Raw genomic sequence first — 17,041 nt, forward strand, 5'->3', positions numbered from 1 at the left:
AATTGGAATTTGAACTTTATTTTAGGTCCAATTCTCACTATTAACAAACCACTAACTATGACTTTTGCCTCAATAAATGTCTAATTTGCTGCTTACTAATAAGGTAGCTGTTAAGTTTAGTTATTTGGTAGGATTAGGTATGTAGAATATGGTCATACAGAATATGTGCTTTATAAGTGCTAATAAACAGCCAATCTGTTAATAACAGGCATGCTAATAAGCAACTAGTTAATAGTGAGAATTGGTCAATATCCTAAAGTGTAACCAAAATTACATTCAAGGTGCAGTTCTGCATCCTGCTTGTTTCTGCAATTTGAATTCAGGATTTGAATTGGAATTTAAAAGGCATCCTCAATGTTTTTTTGAGCACTCACCTGAGCCAAAATTACCAGGCGACTTAAAACTCTAGAGCTGAAAGAAAATGACGTCATGTTTATGAAAGAGCTTTCAGAATCACTCTTCCTCTTGCTCAGGAATAGCTCTGTATAAAAAACGTCTAAGGATGTAAATTAAACCAAATGAGCCGGGACTGTGCCTGTCCTTGAAAAGAGAATAGAGAAGAAGAATATTACAACTGAAAATGACAAACACATTCCCAACCAGAGACTGTTTTGCATTCAAATGCAGCCAGGCTTTTAAGCTTTATTTGGATGTCTGTCTCCGTAACATTCAACACGGGTGCCTTTCTCTTGTCTCATTTGTTCTATAGTAATAAAAGATTGCTTGAGTGATGCTCACGGTACCCAGAGGGAAGTTGCCTCTCTGCAGATGCGTTGCAACACCTCTGACTTAATACATGCCTTGTTCTCCCAGATCCTAGATGGGCAGTCTCACTCACAAGCTGAAAATGAAACACCAGTGATGAAATGAGTGCTAAAATATTCAAGGTGTTTTTTTACGGACTTGCCTAGGTGGTTTCCCTCTATCTTTATTTCCCCTTGGAGGAAAAAACATAACAGCAAAATAAATAATGTACTGGATTTTAGATAACCTTTTTGTATGCACAAACAACTGAAAGCTTTTCACAAAGATTTGTCTGTTGTGTTTGTCTCTGTTATGTCTCCATTTCACATGCTTCAGTGTCTCTCAATAAACCAAGTAATCATTTTGCAGGAATATACAGTATGTTTAGCTTTTAGCCATCATTTATAGGTATATTAAAGGGATAGTGTTGTTCCAAACCCGAAAGACCTTCATTCATCTTAGGAACACAAAATGAGAATCCTGCATCAGCAGCACCACACACGGGTCATGAACACACATCGAAGACTGAAACAGAAGAGAAGAAATTGTTGAATAAAGTCATTATTTTTTGTTTTCTTTGAGCACAAAAAGTATTCTCGTAGCTTCATAACATTACAGTTAACCTGAACGTGTCAGTTGCATTGCTGTCTATGGAGGGTCAGAAAGATCTCGGATTTCATCAAAAATATCGTAAGACAAAGGTATATTGATATTTTAGGTATATTGAAGATATTTTGACTACCCCTTTAAGTTGTTTTCATACATCACAATGCACAAATCACAACTATATTTCATTATGCAATGATGCATTTTATTACCACATAATACCATCTATGACGTAAAGACAGAAATATTCGGATGTGCAGATATAACGTTTTCAAATATATATAAACAGAACAATCAAATGCATTAACATTAAAAAAAGAGTTTGTTTCTTTGCAATAATAAACAAAAAATCCACTTATTTGCACAATTATCTAACAGCCCACACTTTTGTTTTCGATCCCCTTCTCACCCTTTCATTAATTTCTAATTATCAATGGTAGAAAAATAACACATTACCATCGCTGTTCAGAGCTTAGATGCCACAGTATATTTGCTCATTAAAATCCCATTTTCATATGTCCTAAATATAGCAAAGTGCCATCTAAAAAGTAGAGGAGAAAATTGGAAATCATCAAACTTCTACCATAACTAATTATATTATGTTATAAATTGCATAACAGCCCTCTCCATCACGTCCCGTCCTACTAAAAACCTTACGATCAGATGCCATGCTGTAACTGGAAACTGGTCACGTTAGCCTGATGCTTTCACAGGCTACGTGCTCCTTCACAGGACATCTTAACGTAATCAAATAGGATTGTTCTCCGTACTCTTGGGCTTCCGTTTATTTGCTTTATGAGTGCACGCTCCGATTCATCCGCTATTGGATGGCGGTTCCAGGTGACTGCTTTTCATTTGCCCTGTTAGCGCTGTCCACCGCTCTTTTTGTTATCGACTTGCTGTCTTCATATTTCGCCCATGGTAGGCCTAAGCCAGCTATCACACAATAAAGAGCTTGTCAGGGGGCCCACCAGAGGCATAAGCTGTCTCCCGTCGTAGCAGAGACACCTCTCCTCTCACTGTCTGACAGATCCGTCTGTGTGCAAAGATGCGCTGAACATTTCCTGCTACTGTTCGACACCTTTCCACCATCTGCAAAATTCACAGAACCAATGGATCTGGTGAGATGAGCGGAGCAGATTTTCGCACATATAATGTGACTTCTTAGAAAGACTAAGTCAGTTGAGTGTAAAAGTTTCAGGTTGAATCGCTTCAGACTCACTCTGGTTAGAGAGTTGAGGGAAAGAAATGGCTTCCCGCACAAAAAAAAAAAAAAAAAAACTAATCAAATTAACATTCGCTCTGTAATCGCGTTCCTCCACACTTGATTAAGTTTATAGACGATCTGTCACTCCCTGGCTCCCCTTTTGCATATTTCATAATTACTATCAGCCACACAGATTTTAATTTATTTCTTTAAAAAAAACAGCAGGCTAAACAGGGCTTGGTAAAGAATCGATCTTTGCAAAAAAAGGATGTACAACGCCGCTCCCAGCATATCTACAGCGGTCCTCAAACTGCTTACAGTGTTCTGTGGTGGATAAGACCGTGGATGAAACACTTTTTCCCATTTACAAAAAGTTATTTTACAATAATTGTTCTCTGCTCAAGGTAATCTGTACATTTCTTGGCTCTGCTTTCTTTCTGTGGAGTTCACGGAGAAGAAATTGTGTCCTCTTCACCTATCTAAACTACCTAAGTTTTAAAGCTCTTTCACGGGGACAGCGTGCGCTCAAGCGATTCACAGGAGGAAGATTAGCCGAGCTTCACAATGAATTTGAATTTAAATTTGACAGACATGTTCAAACAAAAGACAGAAACAGCTGTTTACCTGTGATTGTGATTCAGAGCCATCTGTAATGACAGAAACTCAGGCTGTTATCCAAACTGACTCTCAGCTCATTCAAACTGTCACATATTTATTTTTCATATTTATTTGAGGTGAAAACAGGTTGTAAGATTAAATCTGCACTATGAAAACTGAATTTTCGGTAATTGCCATGCAAAGTATTATCAATCAGTAATTATTCCCAATTATGCTTTCATATTTCATAAACTCCAAGAGAAATTTGCACTTAATTTCTCAACACCTGCATAGCTGACACTTACTTGACATGAACAACAACCTTTTTTTGTGGGAAAGCTGACACTATTTTATCCTTGATTGTGAGAATAATGTGAAATGGAGAAGCATATTTTTTAAACAAATTCAAAACCCACTAATGCCCATTTTGTCTTTACACAGGTGCAGCTTATACATTACAACCATGAACTGTACACCAACTACACAGAAGCTGCTAAGAGTCCAAATGGCTTGGTGATAGTGTCTATATTTATGAAGGTGAGTAATGATCATACACTCAACAACTGAAAGTGAAAGCACAGAAACCAAGTATTTTAAGCAATATCTTAATTGGGTAATCTCAGATCATCTCTGTACTATCCACTCCACAGTAGTGTGAAAACACAGACTTACATAAATGTGTTTCTAGGTAAATTTTGTTATAAATTACAAATTATTCACTGAGAGATACATATACATATATATACATACATATATATATATATATATATATATATATATATATATATATAAACATATACATATATGTGTGTGTGTATATAATATATATATATATATATATTCTTTGATGAATAGTGTTCAAAAGTACAGCATTTATTTCTCAATTCTCAATAAATGGATAGATGGATGGATGGATAGATAGATAGAGGGAGAGACTGAAACAATTAGCCATGCAATTAGCAGACAACAGGCAAACTAAGTGTGCATCTCCTGGTCATTCTGGAAGGACAAGGTTATGATAACTTTCCCCTGCTTTTTTAAAGGACTGAGAGTAGACATGGCTGCAGAGATTCCCTCAGGACAAGAGTTCAAGCTAAGATAATTAACCCATCCAGTGTCATTGGCAGGCTTAGTCCCCTTTGCCTGAGTCTGAGTCTGGTCCAGTCACCTCTGCTGTCTGTCCATATGGAAAGCGCCTAATTAATGCTCATTAATATATAGTCTGTGCATCTAAACCCATTATGTCCATTCTCCATATACTATAGAGAAACAGTTATATATCTGTGCTATGATCAAACACTACATTAACAATATTTTGGTGTATTTACATTTAACATAAAATTAAACACTGATATTTACATATTGGGATCATTCATTATGAGCCAACACCGTACACACAAATGTGTGCTTTCAAGTCAAATATGTGGATTTGACATATAGCATTTGAAAATGATTTGAGAACACATTCAAACTATAGCTATCTATTAAATAGCTCTATCTATTAAAGAAAGGCTGACAGCTAATAGTGTTGACATAACCATATTTTTGAATATCAAAAAGGTTTTTTTTTTGTTTGTTTTTTTTTTTTCTGGTGTTCCTAACTACTAAAAGTTAGTACAATTCTCAAACTTGTTCTTCAGAATTTGGATGATGGTTCCTGATGCTGTTGACAAAAAGTAGGGATATAGCAGTTAAGCTTTATTAGAGAGGTATTCTTTTCATCCTGCCAGGACATAATATAAATATAAATAATAAATATACATAATATAAATATAAATTTTCTTCTACATATATTTAAGTATAAATCTTTTTATTCTAAATTTATTTTTATTATTGTTATGAAATATTTTTAACTATGGTATTTTGGCAGAAAATATGGTTACTGCAGTATTTTTATTAAGATATGTTTGACAAAATTTTAAATAAATTTTAAAAAGCATATTTTCTGTATAATTTGAACCATTTCTCTTAAGAGCCCAATTTTAAGTCTCCATTTTATTCTATTTTCAGGTTAATTTCTCACTGATGTGTTTGATGTTATTCAGTTATACTTTACTACGGTCACTGCCCTCCCCTGTCACTGATCCCAATGAGAACATTGTGACTTCACTCCTATTTTCCTGCGCTTTTCTTCTCTGTGAAATGAGTCACCCAAAGCCATTTTCTGAGGAACCCCATGCTGTGTTCCCAGTTATGGCATCACACCTCTGGGAGGGACTCCCATCTGAGTCTAAATAGTATGAACACAAAGGACCCCCCAAAAAAAGCACTATCAATAGAGGGACAAGCATAAAATGGAGAGGGCTGAAAAGAAGCCAGCCATTTTGTTTGTGATATAAACAGCTACTTGTATGAATTGCAGAGTTGTTATTCTTAGTATATTGATTGCAAGGGAAAGTAAAAGCTATTCTTTTTTTCATGCACTGTGTAGTCAAGCCTAATTATTTCTTGGTAGTGATAATGGCTAGCCATAGCCACAGGTTCTATAACAGAAAGTCTCGAAATGATGCGACTAAGACTTTTAAGCCTCAGACCTCACTGTTCACTGAATGAGGAGGTCAAAAGAGAAGTGATTTGTGGTGTAGTCACAAGGCACATTTCTTTTAATTGTTCAGACTGAAAGCGTTTCAAATTAGCAAGTAAAGTGGAGTCAAAAAAAAAGCACTGTAACTGTCTCGTTGGCTCCATTCATGCTCTTTTACTTGCTAAAATCAGCCACAGCTGACGTGTTTGTTTTCTTGGCAAACATGTCAGTGTGTCATAAGTGATTCTATCAGGTGTCATTTAATTACACTGTTCAGGTTCATCCTGATGCATTTGAGTGCCGTTAAAACAGTTTCAGCTCCTTAATGGATCAAGTAAATTTAATTTTTTTTTTTTTTTTTTTTTTTACTACATTAGAAACATTACTTCCCAGGATTTTGATTAGGGTTTTTTTTCAGTCATGTTTGTCTGCCTTTTAGAAAAAAACTGTCACTAATAATCTGCTGCTTTTTACTTTCCCCTTGACCCTCTTTCTCCCCCTTTTCCCCTCTCCTGTCAATCACTCTGTCCTTCTCATCTGTTTTTCCCTGTTCTGACCTTCCTTCCTTGACATCTGTTCCATTTCAGATATCTGAGACTTCAAATTCATTTCTGAATCGGATGTTGAACAGAGACACCATCACAAGAATAACATATAAGAGTAAGTGGAAAAAATTATATTGTTGACCATCTGACACTAAATCCAATTTGGTTTTCAAATGCGCTCGATTGTACTGACATTTTGCAAGTGATGAAATCAGATCAGTTTTTTCAGACAGTATAGTCAGTATCAGGTGCAGCTTCATCAGCTGCTAGAGAAATGATGTAAGCATCTCCATGAGATCTGAGGATAGCTGTCGGTGAGGTAAACTGGAGATACTCGAGACGGTGCTGAATCATGAGTAGTATGAGAAAATAAATGACAGAAAAATTTTACGTATTCATGTGTCCAAAACCGCTGACTAATTTACTCAGTAACTATTGACTATATATATATATATATATATATATATTGATTATTTTTAGTATGAGTATATATATATATATATATATTTACGTATTCATGTGTCCAAAACCGCTGACTAATTTACTCAGTAACTATTGACACCAGACTGCATTTATTTAGTTTAATTATTTTAATATATTTTAAAAATGTAATTTATTCCTGTAATGGCAGTCGAATTTGCATTTGAGTCAGCCACACCAAAAAATGACCCTTTGCTGCCTGTCTGAACATGAGAAATAAGCATAAACGTATTATTTCCGTTTTTGTTCTAACTGAACATCACAAGATAAATTGCGTTTTGTTGGCTGCTTGATTTCTTTTTCAAATTGTAGATTTTAAGATTTTAAAGTTTTTTGAAAGATTAGAAGTGGTGATTTTTTGACATTCAAGTCACACATGGTGTAGCCCAAATATAGCCTTTACTTTTCACATTAATTCTAACTTCAGATGTTTACTTCTAAAGATTTAGGGCCAGATTTACTAAAAGCTTGCGCGAGCGCAAACCATCTTTTGGCATTAAAATAGTACTGTCTGAATTACTAAAAATGCGCAGTGAAGAATTAGTGCTGAAAAAGCGTGGACAGTCATTTTTGCGCCTGACCTTATTGAATATGCATTTGTAAGAATTTCCCTTTCAGAAATTTATGGGAGGAGAGTATTAAAATCACGTAACATGATTTAATGTTTGTGCTCATCCTGCAAAGTTTTAAATCTGAAAGTGCACCGTGTATAAAGTTATTGTCTCTAAAAAAAGGGTTGACTCTGAATCATTGAAACGAGTCGTTTTTAATACGAATCCCAAGCTTTTTCATGTTGACGTCAACATGAAACATAAGCATATTGCCCGCCCACTTGTTGGTCTTTTCCTGTTGGTCTGAATGAAAATGCAAATTCATTCTTTGCCTCTAGGTGCCGCTTTTGGAGTGGTAAAAATAGTGGTTTCCCCGGTAATGCTGTACACAAAGCAGCACTCCACTCACAAACGCTGCTTTATCAGGCATTACAGGCTACAGGTATGATGGAATGAAAATGAGACCAATCGGACCAATCACCGCAGATTAGCGTAATGCAAAGGAGGGGTTTGGAAAATGAATCATTGAGCAAATCGTTTGTGAGTCGTTGAGCAAGTAAAGTAAAAAATAAATGCATATTATAAGACAATAAAAGTGTTTTTTTTTTAAACCTTGCATCAATGTCAACCTGTTTTTGGAACTCCTAAAACCAAAATATGAACCTTTCATTAATAGGGGCACTGTAATAGGGGCACTTTAAAGCAGTCGGTAATTTGTGCTGCTGTTGGTAGATTGCGCTGGTCATTATGAAAATTATCTGGCTGTGTCTGTGTTCTTTAATGCGCATTGTTAGTAAATCACCCAAAGAATTTTCCCCTCCCATTGGCACTTTAATGGAAATGCGCTCTAATGCTAATTTGCCTTGTTTAGTAAATCTGGCCCTTTGGTTTCAAAATTCATAAAACCTGGGTTCATTTGGGGAGATTTTCTGCAATAAACCAAAACCCAATGGAAAGATCCAACCAGGAACCAGGGTGATACATTTGACATTTATAACTGCATATTATGACAAATCCGTAAAGTTTCTAAAGAAAAACCATAAACCTCACAGTGGTTGAAGCATTAGATTTGACAATTTGTTATTAGATTTGCTCTCTTCAGCTGCAGAGAAACACTTCTGATAGGCTGTTTTGTAATAAACTGTGTTGCTCTGCAATTCATACCAAAGTAATGCTAATTATTGATTGACAGCAGCATTTTGAAGGCACAAGACTTGTGCAAGTAAAGGTGTTGAGTAGGAAATGTCTTCAGCCTTGAGAACTCAAACCACTTTCTAGTTTGGGAATATTTCATGGCCGAAGCTGACATGCAGTGTAGTGGAAATGTTCCGTGGCATTATCTTTTAACTCACCAGAGGAACTTTTGAAAAAAGGCCTTCATAATTGAATTAATAGGGGTGGGATAAGAGCGGATGAATAGATAAAACGTTCTGACCTCTGGTGGCTGGTGCGTGTCTCCCAGGCCGCAGCGGTGCATGAACACAGGCTAGCTGAGCTCAGGGAAGACTCGACAGCACTGCCAGGAGGAGGGCAGAGGAGCGTAGGCTTTGACAGCTGTCAGAGCCCCCCAACCTGCCTCTCCGGTCTCCCGCTCTGTTCCTGCTTGAATCTTTGGAAACGCACTACTACCAGCCCTTGCTGCAGCAGCAGTGGAGCTTGCGCATGTATTTTTCAAACGTATCCCCCTCCTGCACAGCCAAAAGGAATTATTTATGCCACCAAAGCTATCAAAGTTCTGCGCGATGACGCCGGTGGAATGACAAACATGCGGGCGGAGATAGAGATAGAGTGGTAATCAATGGGATAGAGGGAGAATAACGAACTATTTCCTCTGGCTGGCGTGAGTCGGAACCTATTACATTTCTTTTGTCAGTGAAGGGGAGTTCAATATTGCTGTTCCTCATAAATTCAGTGCCGCATTATCTCACACTGTTTCCCATTCATTGATTTATTTGTGGCGGCCCGCCACATTATCAAAACTGACCGCCACAAATAGATTTTCCAAAAGTCTTTGACTTCGTTGAATAACCATGAGCACTGCACGTTTCAAAATCTGAACCCGGTGTGGGTGTTTTTATGTCAATGTATTTCTGAAGGAATCCGACCGTCTTCAGAAAATTTGGGATGTCATTTTCATTTCATCTTGCATGTAATGTCTGATAAAGCAGCGTTTTGTGAGCGGAGCGCTGTTTTTTGTACAGCTGTTACCGGGGAAACCTCAATTTCTCCCGCTTTACAAGTGCCTCCTGCTGGCAGAGAATGAATTTGCACATATATTCCGCCACAAATTGAGTGCAAGTCTGTGGGAAACACTGTCTCGTGTTGGCCCGCTATTGTGAAGTCAAAATAACATATACTGTCACCACTCGTCCAGCAAATCAAAGGCAATGCAATAAATCTTGAAAATAACTGTTGACAAGCAAAGATAAAGAATTGTTTGGTTACCAGTGTTGCTTTCTGTTTTGCTTTTGTTGTTTGGACATCATTTCAAGACATTCTTATGTTACTTAATATATTGTATTTTGACTTGGATGAAGACTTGGCTAGAAAGTGCACTACTTTGATGATCACTATTCAAATTACAAATTCATGTTTGCAAATTGGTTATCTACTAGTTTAAATTGATACAACATTTTTTTCCCACTCTTTTTGTGTAGATGATGCGTACCTTCTCTCGGGGCTAAACATTGAGGAGGTTTATCCAGAGACAGCCAGTTTTATCACTTACGAAGGGTCTATGACAATCCCACCGTGCTACGAGACTGCAACGTGGATCCTGATGAACAAGCCAATTTACGTCACAAAGATGCAGGTAAATTAATAAATGGGGTATTTGTAAAGCTTAAAAAAAATGGAAATAAGTTTGCAGGGAATTTTGTTAAATTCATTTACAAAATTATTTTATGTAAACCTCTTGACTGAACTTAAAATGATACACTGCAATCTAATTATCTATTTAGATTAAGTAATGTTAATAAAGTAGTTGTATTAAAATACTTTAAGAACTTAAAGTTATATGATTATCAATCTACAACTATCAATCTCGAGACACAAAACTTGTGAAATAACTTAAAATCCCAAAGAGACAACAAGATTGCATGAAACATGACAACTACCTGATCATTTTAAGTAAAGGAACAAAGTCATCCAGACATCTTAAGACAACAACAGTGTAAATAAAACTGGAAAACAGTCACACAATGCAAGCATATTAATTATTCATGCCAAGTGCATGCTGGGAAGGTAGGAAATGAGACTGAACAACAAAACCATTTTTCAGTGTAAAGCTAAACTAAAAAAAATTCATTAATTCATGTCATCAGCTCTGTTTGAAGATTTAAAAAACACAGATTATTATGATAGAAAAGCTGCATTAGTTGTCAGAACTCCAGAATACCAAGTAAACAAACAAACAGAATAATGAAGTAAATCTTTCAGCGTTATTTACTTGATCCAAGAATCAATTTTTATGGATTCAGCTAACGGCATGCTTCTTAAAGGCAGAATGCCTCACTTTTGACCCTGCAGATACACTGTTTTGATGACATGGAATATAATCTGTTTTTGAATGACACTCTCACGTAGCTCCCCAGATGCTTTTTGATGTGGGTCTGTTAGGATTGGATTGACTGTGCGATAATTGCCTGACCTGCCATCAGAGAGTCGATATAAAACGTCTGCTCCGTCTGTGTCGTCCTTACAGATGCACTCCATGCGACTGCTAAGTCAAAACCAGCCCTCGCAGATATTCCTCAGCATGAGTGACAACGTGCGCCCAGTACAGCCTCTGAACAACCGCTGTATCCGCACCAACATCAACTTCAGCATGCAGGGCAAGGACTGCCCCAACAATAGGGCACAGAAGTTACAGTACCGAGGTCAGTGTCTCTGAGCTTCCTCCTGTGATCTCTAAGCCCACTTTGAATTAGAGACTAAACCAGCCCATGACAAACTAAAAGTGTTTCTATGGCTTTCATCATTTACTTCTCCAAAACAACATGGGCTCCAAGGCAGAATAACATTGTTGGTCATAATGAACAGGTTCGCTGAAGTTACTGAGTATAAGTTACAGTTTAGTTTCTAGCTGACTAAAGGTGCGTCAATATAAATGACTGTAAGTATTTGGTGATATGTAAAGACAAGCTATGCCTGTTTATTCAAAAGAAATAATTGCAACATTTTCATAAAACATTTATGAGGATCCATGACTGTTACTATGCTGTATATGTTGGCAGTAGGCAACCAGATTGCTCACTAGGTTTCATAATAGAGCTAATGTGATTTAAGGTATGTTTTACTGTTATACAACACTCAAAAACATGAGCACATGTACGTAAACAAGCATTTTGTACATATTAGATGAGTGAAATTAATTATGCAGTAGTTTATGAGCAAATATTTACCCTCAAGACAACCGTATAATTACCCTTTTCCTTAAATGCGTCATGTATGTAGAGTAGGGATTTTATGTTTGAAATAAACTCGCTGGTTGTTCCGTCATCCTGTCAAAAGTGTTTAGATAATTACTGGTAATCTCCTCTTGACCATGCATCATTTATTGACTGATCTAGTCTAAGAGGTTTAGGAGTCTCAGTAACACAGCAGTCCATGGGCATCTTAAGATGTGTTTGTGCTTCTACTAGAATGCCTGAGATGTTGTTGTAAATTGTTTCAGCACTAAAGCATCATGTACAAGGAAAAGAAGGCTCTTATATTGAGCCTGCTCTTATCGCAAAATTTCATTATGGAGAATTCGCTTGTACTCTCGATACAGCAGTGGAGTGATAAATCAGAGTCGTGCGGCATTTGTTCAAGAGGTTGGATTTACCACCCCAGCGGGTAAATGAGCGATACAAAAAAATGGTTCCTTCCTTTTATTACATTTGAGTTGTTAAAAGCTGTAAATATCTTGGAGGAGAAGGAACGGATAGAGGCATTTAATTAGTGTTGGTTAGGCATCTGAGGTCATGTATCTTAACCAGGGAGACACATCCTTTGTTGCTAGCACAGTGAGGTGTCTGCAGGCTAATTGAATGTTAAATTTTAGCTTGAGGTGGTGATATTCAGAGTGCAAGAGAAAATTGTAATTCTGGGAAACCTCACAATGAACATGAATACAATGTTACAGAGTCTTACAGAACAGGATTTAGAACTTGGAAAAAAAATTCAAATATTGGTGATTTTTAAACATAGTGAGACAACACTGTATATTGAGAGTATGATTTTGCATATGCATCAGACTAAACTGTTAAAGGGATAGTTCACCCAAAAATGAAAATTCTATCATTAATTACTTACCCTTGTGTCATTCCAAATCCATAAGCCCTTTGTTCATCTTCAGAACACAAATTAAGATATTTTTGATAAAATCTGAGAGCTCTCTGACCCTCCATAGACAGCAAGGTTACTTGTACGATCAAGGTCCATAAAAGGACATTGGTTAAATTGTCCATGTGACATCAGGGATCCAACCATAATTTTATCAAGCTACAAGAATAATTTTTGTGCGCAAAGAAAACAAAAATAACGAGAGGTCTGGGTTGAAGGGAGGTCTTATGGGTTTGGAACAAGATAAGGGTGAGTAATTAATTAAATTAATTAATTTTTGGGTGAACGATCCCTTAAAGCGAAAACTGTACAATCCAAGTTGTCCTAAAGATGAGACATGCTTTACTTGCCCCGTTTACAGTTTTTTTCAATCACTTTGGTACATTTGTCAAATCATCCTTAATATCTGCAAACCAGCAAGAGCATTTCTTAAAACAGTTTGTACAAACAGCACCACACAATCGATGTCCTGCAAAAGCCTGTAACTTGCTCATAATTCTTGGTTCATCTATCAGAAGCATTTGTCAATGGGCACACCAGTGCCATCAGAATGACAAGCCCCTGTGTCATTGTTCACAAACAAGACAGTCAAATTCTTAACCATGTTGACAATAACAGTGTACTCTGTATTTCCTGAACTATGGCTCAGCTTTTCATAATTGAAAATGCACAATGCAGCTCTTTATATATATATATATATATATATATATATATATATATATATATATATATATATATATATATATATATATATGTGTGTGTGTGTGTGTGTGTGTATGTATGTATGTATACATACATATATATTAGTGCTGTCAAACGATTAATCATGGTTAATCGCATCCAAAATAAAAGTTTTGGTTTACATAATGTGTAATAATGTGTATATTTATTATGTATATATAAAGACACACACATACAGCATATATTTTGAAAATAGTTAAATGTATATATTTATATTCATAAATTATATCATGTATAAATGTATTTAATATATAAATAAAATATATATACAATTTTTGTTAAATATATAAATGAAATTTTTTTTGTGTTTTTTTGTTAAGTAATGAATAAACAGTACACATACATACAATATATTATGTAAACAAACTTTTGGATGCGATTAATCACAATTAATCATTTGACAGCAATAATATATATACTGTGTATATATATAATATACAGTACACACACATACAATATTATATTTAAAATAATATGAGCTGTCCTGTGAATGTAAATTTAAAACAGTGCATTCAGGCTATCAATTTTTACCTATCATGTGTTTCCCGGGGAATCGAACCCCTAACCTTGCGCTTGGTAACGCAATGCTCTACCACTTGAGCTACAGGACACACTGTACACACACAGACACACACACACACACACACACACACACACACAGCCCGACACACCACACACACACACACACACACACAAGCTACACACACAGGCACATGCTTTACACACACACACAAACACACACAAACACCACACACACACTACATTTCCCACACTGCTTTATAATCGAACGTTTGTTTGATGCACCTCTGAGCTACATTTACATTTACAAAAACAAGTATAATATAAATGTAGAGAAAAATGCTTGACAGTGTATGACAACTAGTTTGACCTTTTGACACTGACAATGACTATTCAGCACATCAAATATAATATATTTTCATTAAAATGACATAATTAATAATGTAGGAAACAGCAGACATCTGTACATAATCAATGTACCAAAGCATTGGCAATTTGTTAAAAAGTATGAGAAATTGCTTTTATGATGTGCACAAATGAATAAATGATGTGGAGGTTAAACAAAGTGTTGAGAACTTCAGTCGGGATCTGAGAAATGTATAGCAAAAGCGACTGAGAAAAGCACTAAATGTAGACATGTTCTAAATCTTATATCCTTATGTGTAAATGTTAGAGAAAAAAAAATTGTGTTTTACATTAAGTTTGCATTAAATAACAAGCGAGTCTGTTAAACCTCACAGACTTCAGTAAATGAGTGTGCAGTGAGTCTGACTACACATTGTGCTATTCTGGCTATACATTTTGTTCAAATGTTTCTTGTTGGACATTAAATGTAGAGTTAAAATTCATGTCATTTTATGCTAACAGTAACTGTATAGAGACAGTGGGATAATATTCAAATAGGGGAATGTGTGTTCTTCATCCAGTTAAAAAAATCTTGTAGTGATTTAATCTTCAGATTTTTGTCCTAGAACATGATGGTCATATTTTAGTCCTTTTTTGAACAAACCAATAAGCTGATGGATTGTTCAGAAAATGTCATCTCAATCTGTGATCAGTGAAGTACAGTGAAGTGTGATAATAAACATCATATTTTTGTATATTTTTCCCCTTACAGTGAACGAATGGCTGCTGAAATAGAGCCAGAATGCGGACCAGCCCAAGACCACTAACAATATGAAAAAGAACAAAGAGAATTGCTCCTGGATCAGTACAGAATGAAAACTGACATATGTCCTGCCAGATACAGTCACGATGTTGTAAAGAAAACAACCAAACCCCAGCAAGAAGAGACTCTGCACCCATGGCAAAGAGATCCAATTTCATACATCCAATCAAAACTAGTGACATACTGTTATAACTACACAAATGTTTTGATACCTTTTTTTGGGAAAAACACTAACAAAAAATATAACATTTATTTCATAGGCTCTTCACAGATGGAACTGAATGTTTTTAGCCTTTGTACATATGGACAACTTGCTACCAATCTGGGAAAAAGGGACAGGACATTGAACCACCCTACCAATACAGAAACATCCTTGAAACATAACTGCATTCTCAATCTTTATTCTCGCTCACGCTGTGGAGAGGAGGAACAGGCAGCCTTGCAGGTTTATTGTCAAGACTAAAAAGAAAAACATCATAAAGACGACTATGGGGTGATGTCTGTGAAGAAGAAAAAAAAGTGTCTTGGCCTTGTAAATAAAATTATTCATGCTGAAAATGAATATGTAAAGATACAAATAAACATAAAAAAAAATAATAATAATATCAGAGGGAAAAATAAATGAAAAAAAAAAAAGAATATTTTATGCTTGGCGCACTTTCTGGAGCAGAGCTGATGCCTTTTTTTCTGTTTCATTGTTTACAATGGTCATACACTGTGTTTGATTAATGTTATCGGCCCAATAAATGTGTTTGGAAAGTTAATTTTTGTAAATATTTTTCAATGTATTTGGCTGCCCATGTAAAATGAATTTGTTTTACATACGCATTAAATATCCTCAAAAAAGAAGAAAAGCATACATTTGCATGGAGTTTGGTGTGGAGGTCTTAGGAGCTGTTTAAAGGTGATTCGTTTAATCTTTCACTTGAATCAGCTGGTTTAAAACGCATTATATTTTTGTTGGTGAGATTATTTCTAATGCGTGTTTAATGGGGCTGAAGCTGCTACAAGAACACTGCAGTGTTTATTTGCTATGGACTTCATTGCTATCAGCGAGTGAAAGCTGCATTGATCCCCCCACACCACCTTTTGGTTTAATTATATCTCAATCAATGAAGCATACCTCCTGTTTTAACCCTGGTGTGAGGAAAAACACGGCCTGTGATTCTAGTATTTTATCTCGGTACCTTACAGATGGCTAATAAAAAGATAACGAGAGGCAGAAAGTTTCAACAGCAAGCACACTCATGGTTATAGTGGCCATTTTTCTATCAGGCCTGCAGTGGGAGAAACAGAATTAAACCTTTTGATAGATAAATACTCCCTGTGTTTTTTACTCCTGACAAATAATCACCCCCGGACTCAAACACCTCCCATACAGTATATCTCAGTGGAGCACATTCACTTTTCCTCTCTGTGATACCTGCTCCTGCCAAGGACTATAAATATCACAAATCCGAGGAGGCGGAACTCAGATGTTCAGAGGATATTAATGATAATACATTAATAAAGCAATGCAAAGGTATTTGCCTTTCAGGGAATTTAAGTGCAGCATCTGCTGCATAAAATGATGTAAGACTTTTATTAAAAGTCCATGGAGACACAAATGTCCAGGTGCTCAAAGGCATAAAAGACAGTGAATGTGGTCAGATGGCATTTCCTGGACAAACATCTATAACAACCAATAATAACAATAATTTTGTATGTCAATAACAATTGTCATCTTATAAGAGAAAACTCTTAAGATGACAGTTGTTATTGACATACGAAATGATTGTTATTATAGGTTGTAATTTGCACAAAATCTGTCAATAAGTCCAGGTCATATTTTAGAAATGAGAACTAAGAAACTGAATTGAATAAATTCTTTAAAAATTCTTTGCATAGCAATATTTTCTGAGAAGTATATAAATTTTGCCTCCCAAATCTTATTAATGATTTTTTTAATTTCTTTATTTTTTGTTTGGTTTGTAATTTTTTCTTACAAGTTTTTATAGTATTTTATTGTATTTATATATATATATATAATAT

At 35.8% G+C, this 17,041-nt stretch overlaps 1 protein-coding gene across 1 annotated transcript in view; it reads left to right on the forward strand.

Annotated features, from left to right (window-relative positions):
* The window catches only part of LOC109070743 (carbonic anhydrase-related protein 10), a 160,789-nt gene extending 145,015 nt beyond the window's left edge, over positions 1–15,774 (forward strand). The window contains exons 6-10 of the mRNA XM_042735411.1: positions 3,596–3,691; positions 6,266–6,338; positions 9,912–10,066; positions 10,958–11,132; positions 14,960–15,774. Of these exons, the coding sequence (XP_042591345.1) occupies positions 3,596–3,691; positions 6,266–6,338; positions 9,912–10,066; positions 10,958–11,132; positions 14,960–14,982 (522 nt within the window). The 3' untranslated portion in view covers positions 14,983–15,774. The remainder of the gene's footprint in view (positions 1–3,595; positions 3,692–6,265; positions 6,339–9,911; positions 10,067–10,957; positions 11,133–14,959) is intronic.
* The last annotated feature ends 1,267 nt before the right edge of the window (positions 15,775–17,041 follow it).

This window comes from Cyprinus carpio, chromosome B12 (genome assembly GCF_018340385.1).
Source record: "Cyprinus carpio isolate SPL01 chromosome B12, ASM1834038v1, whole genome shotgun sequence".
Lineage (NCBI taxonomy): Eukaryota > Metazoa > Chordata > Actinopteri > Cypriniformes > Cyprinidae > Cyprinus > Cyprinus carpio.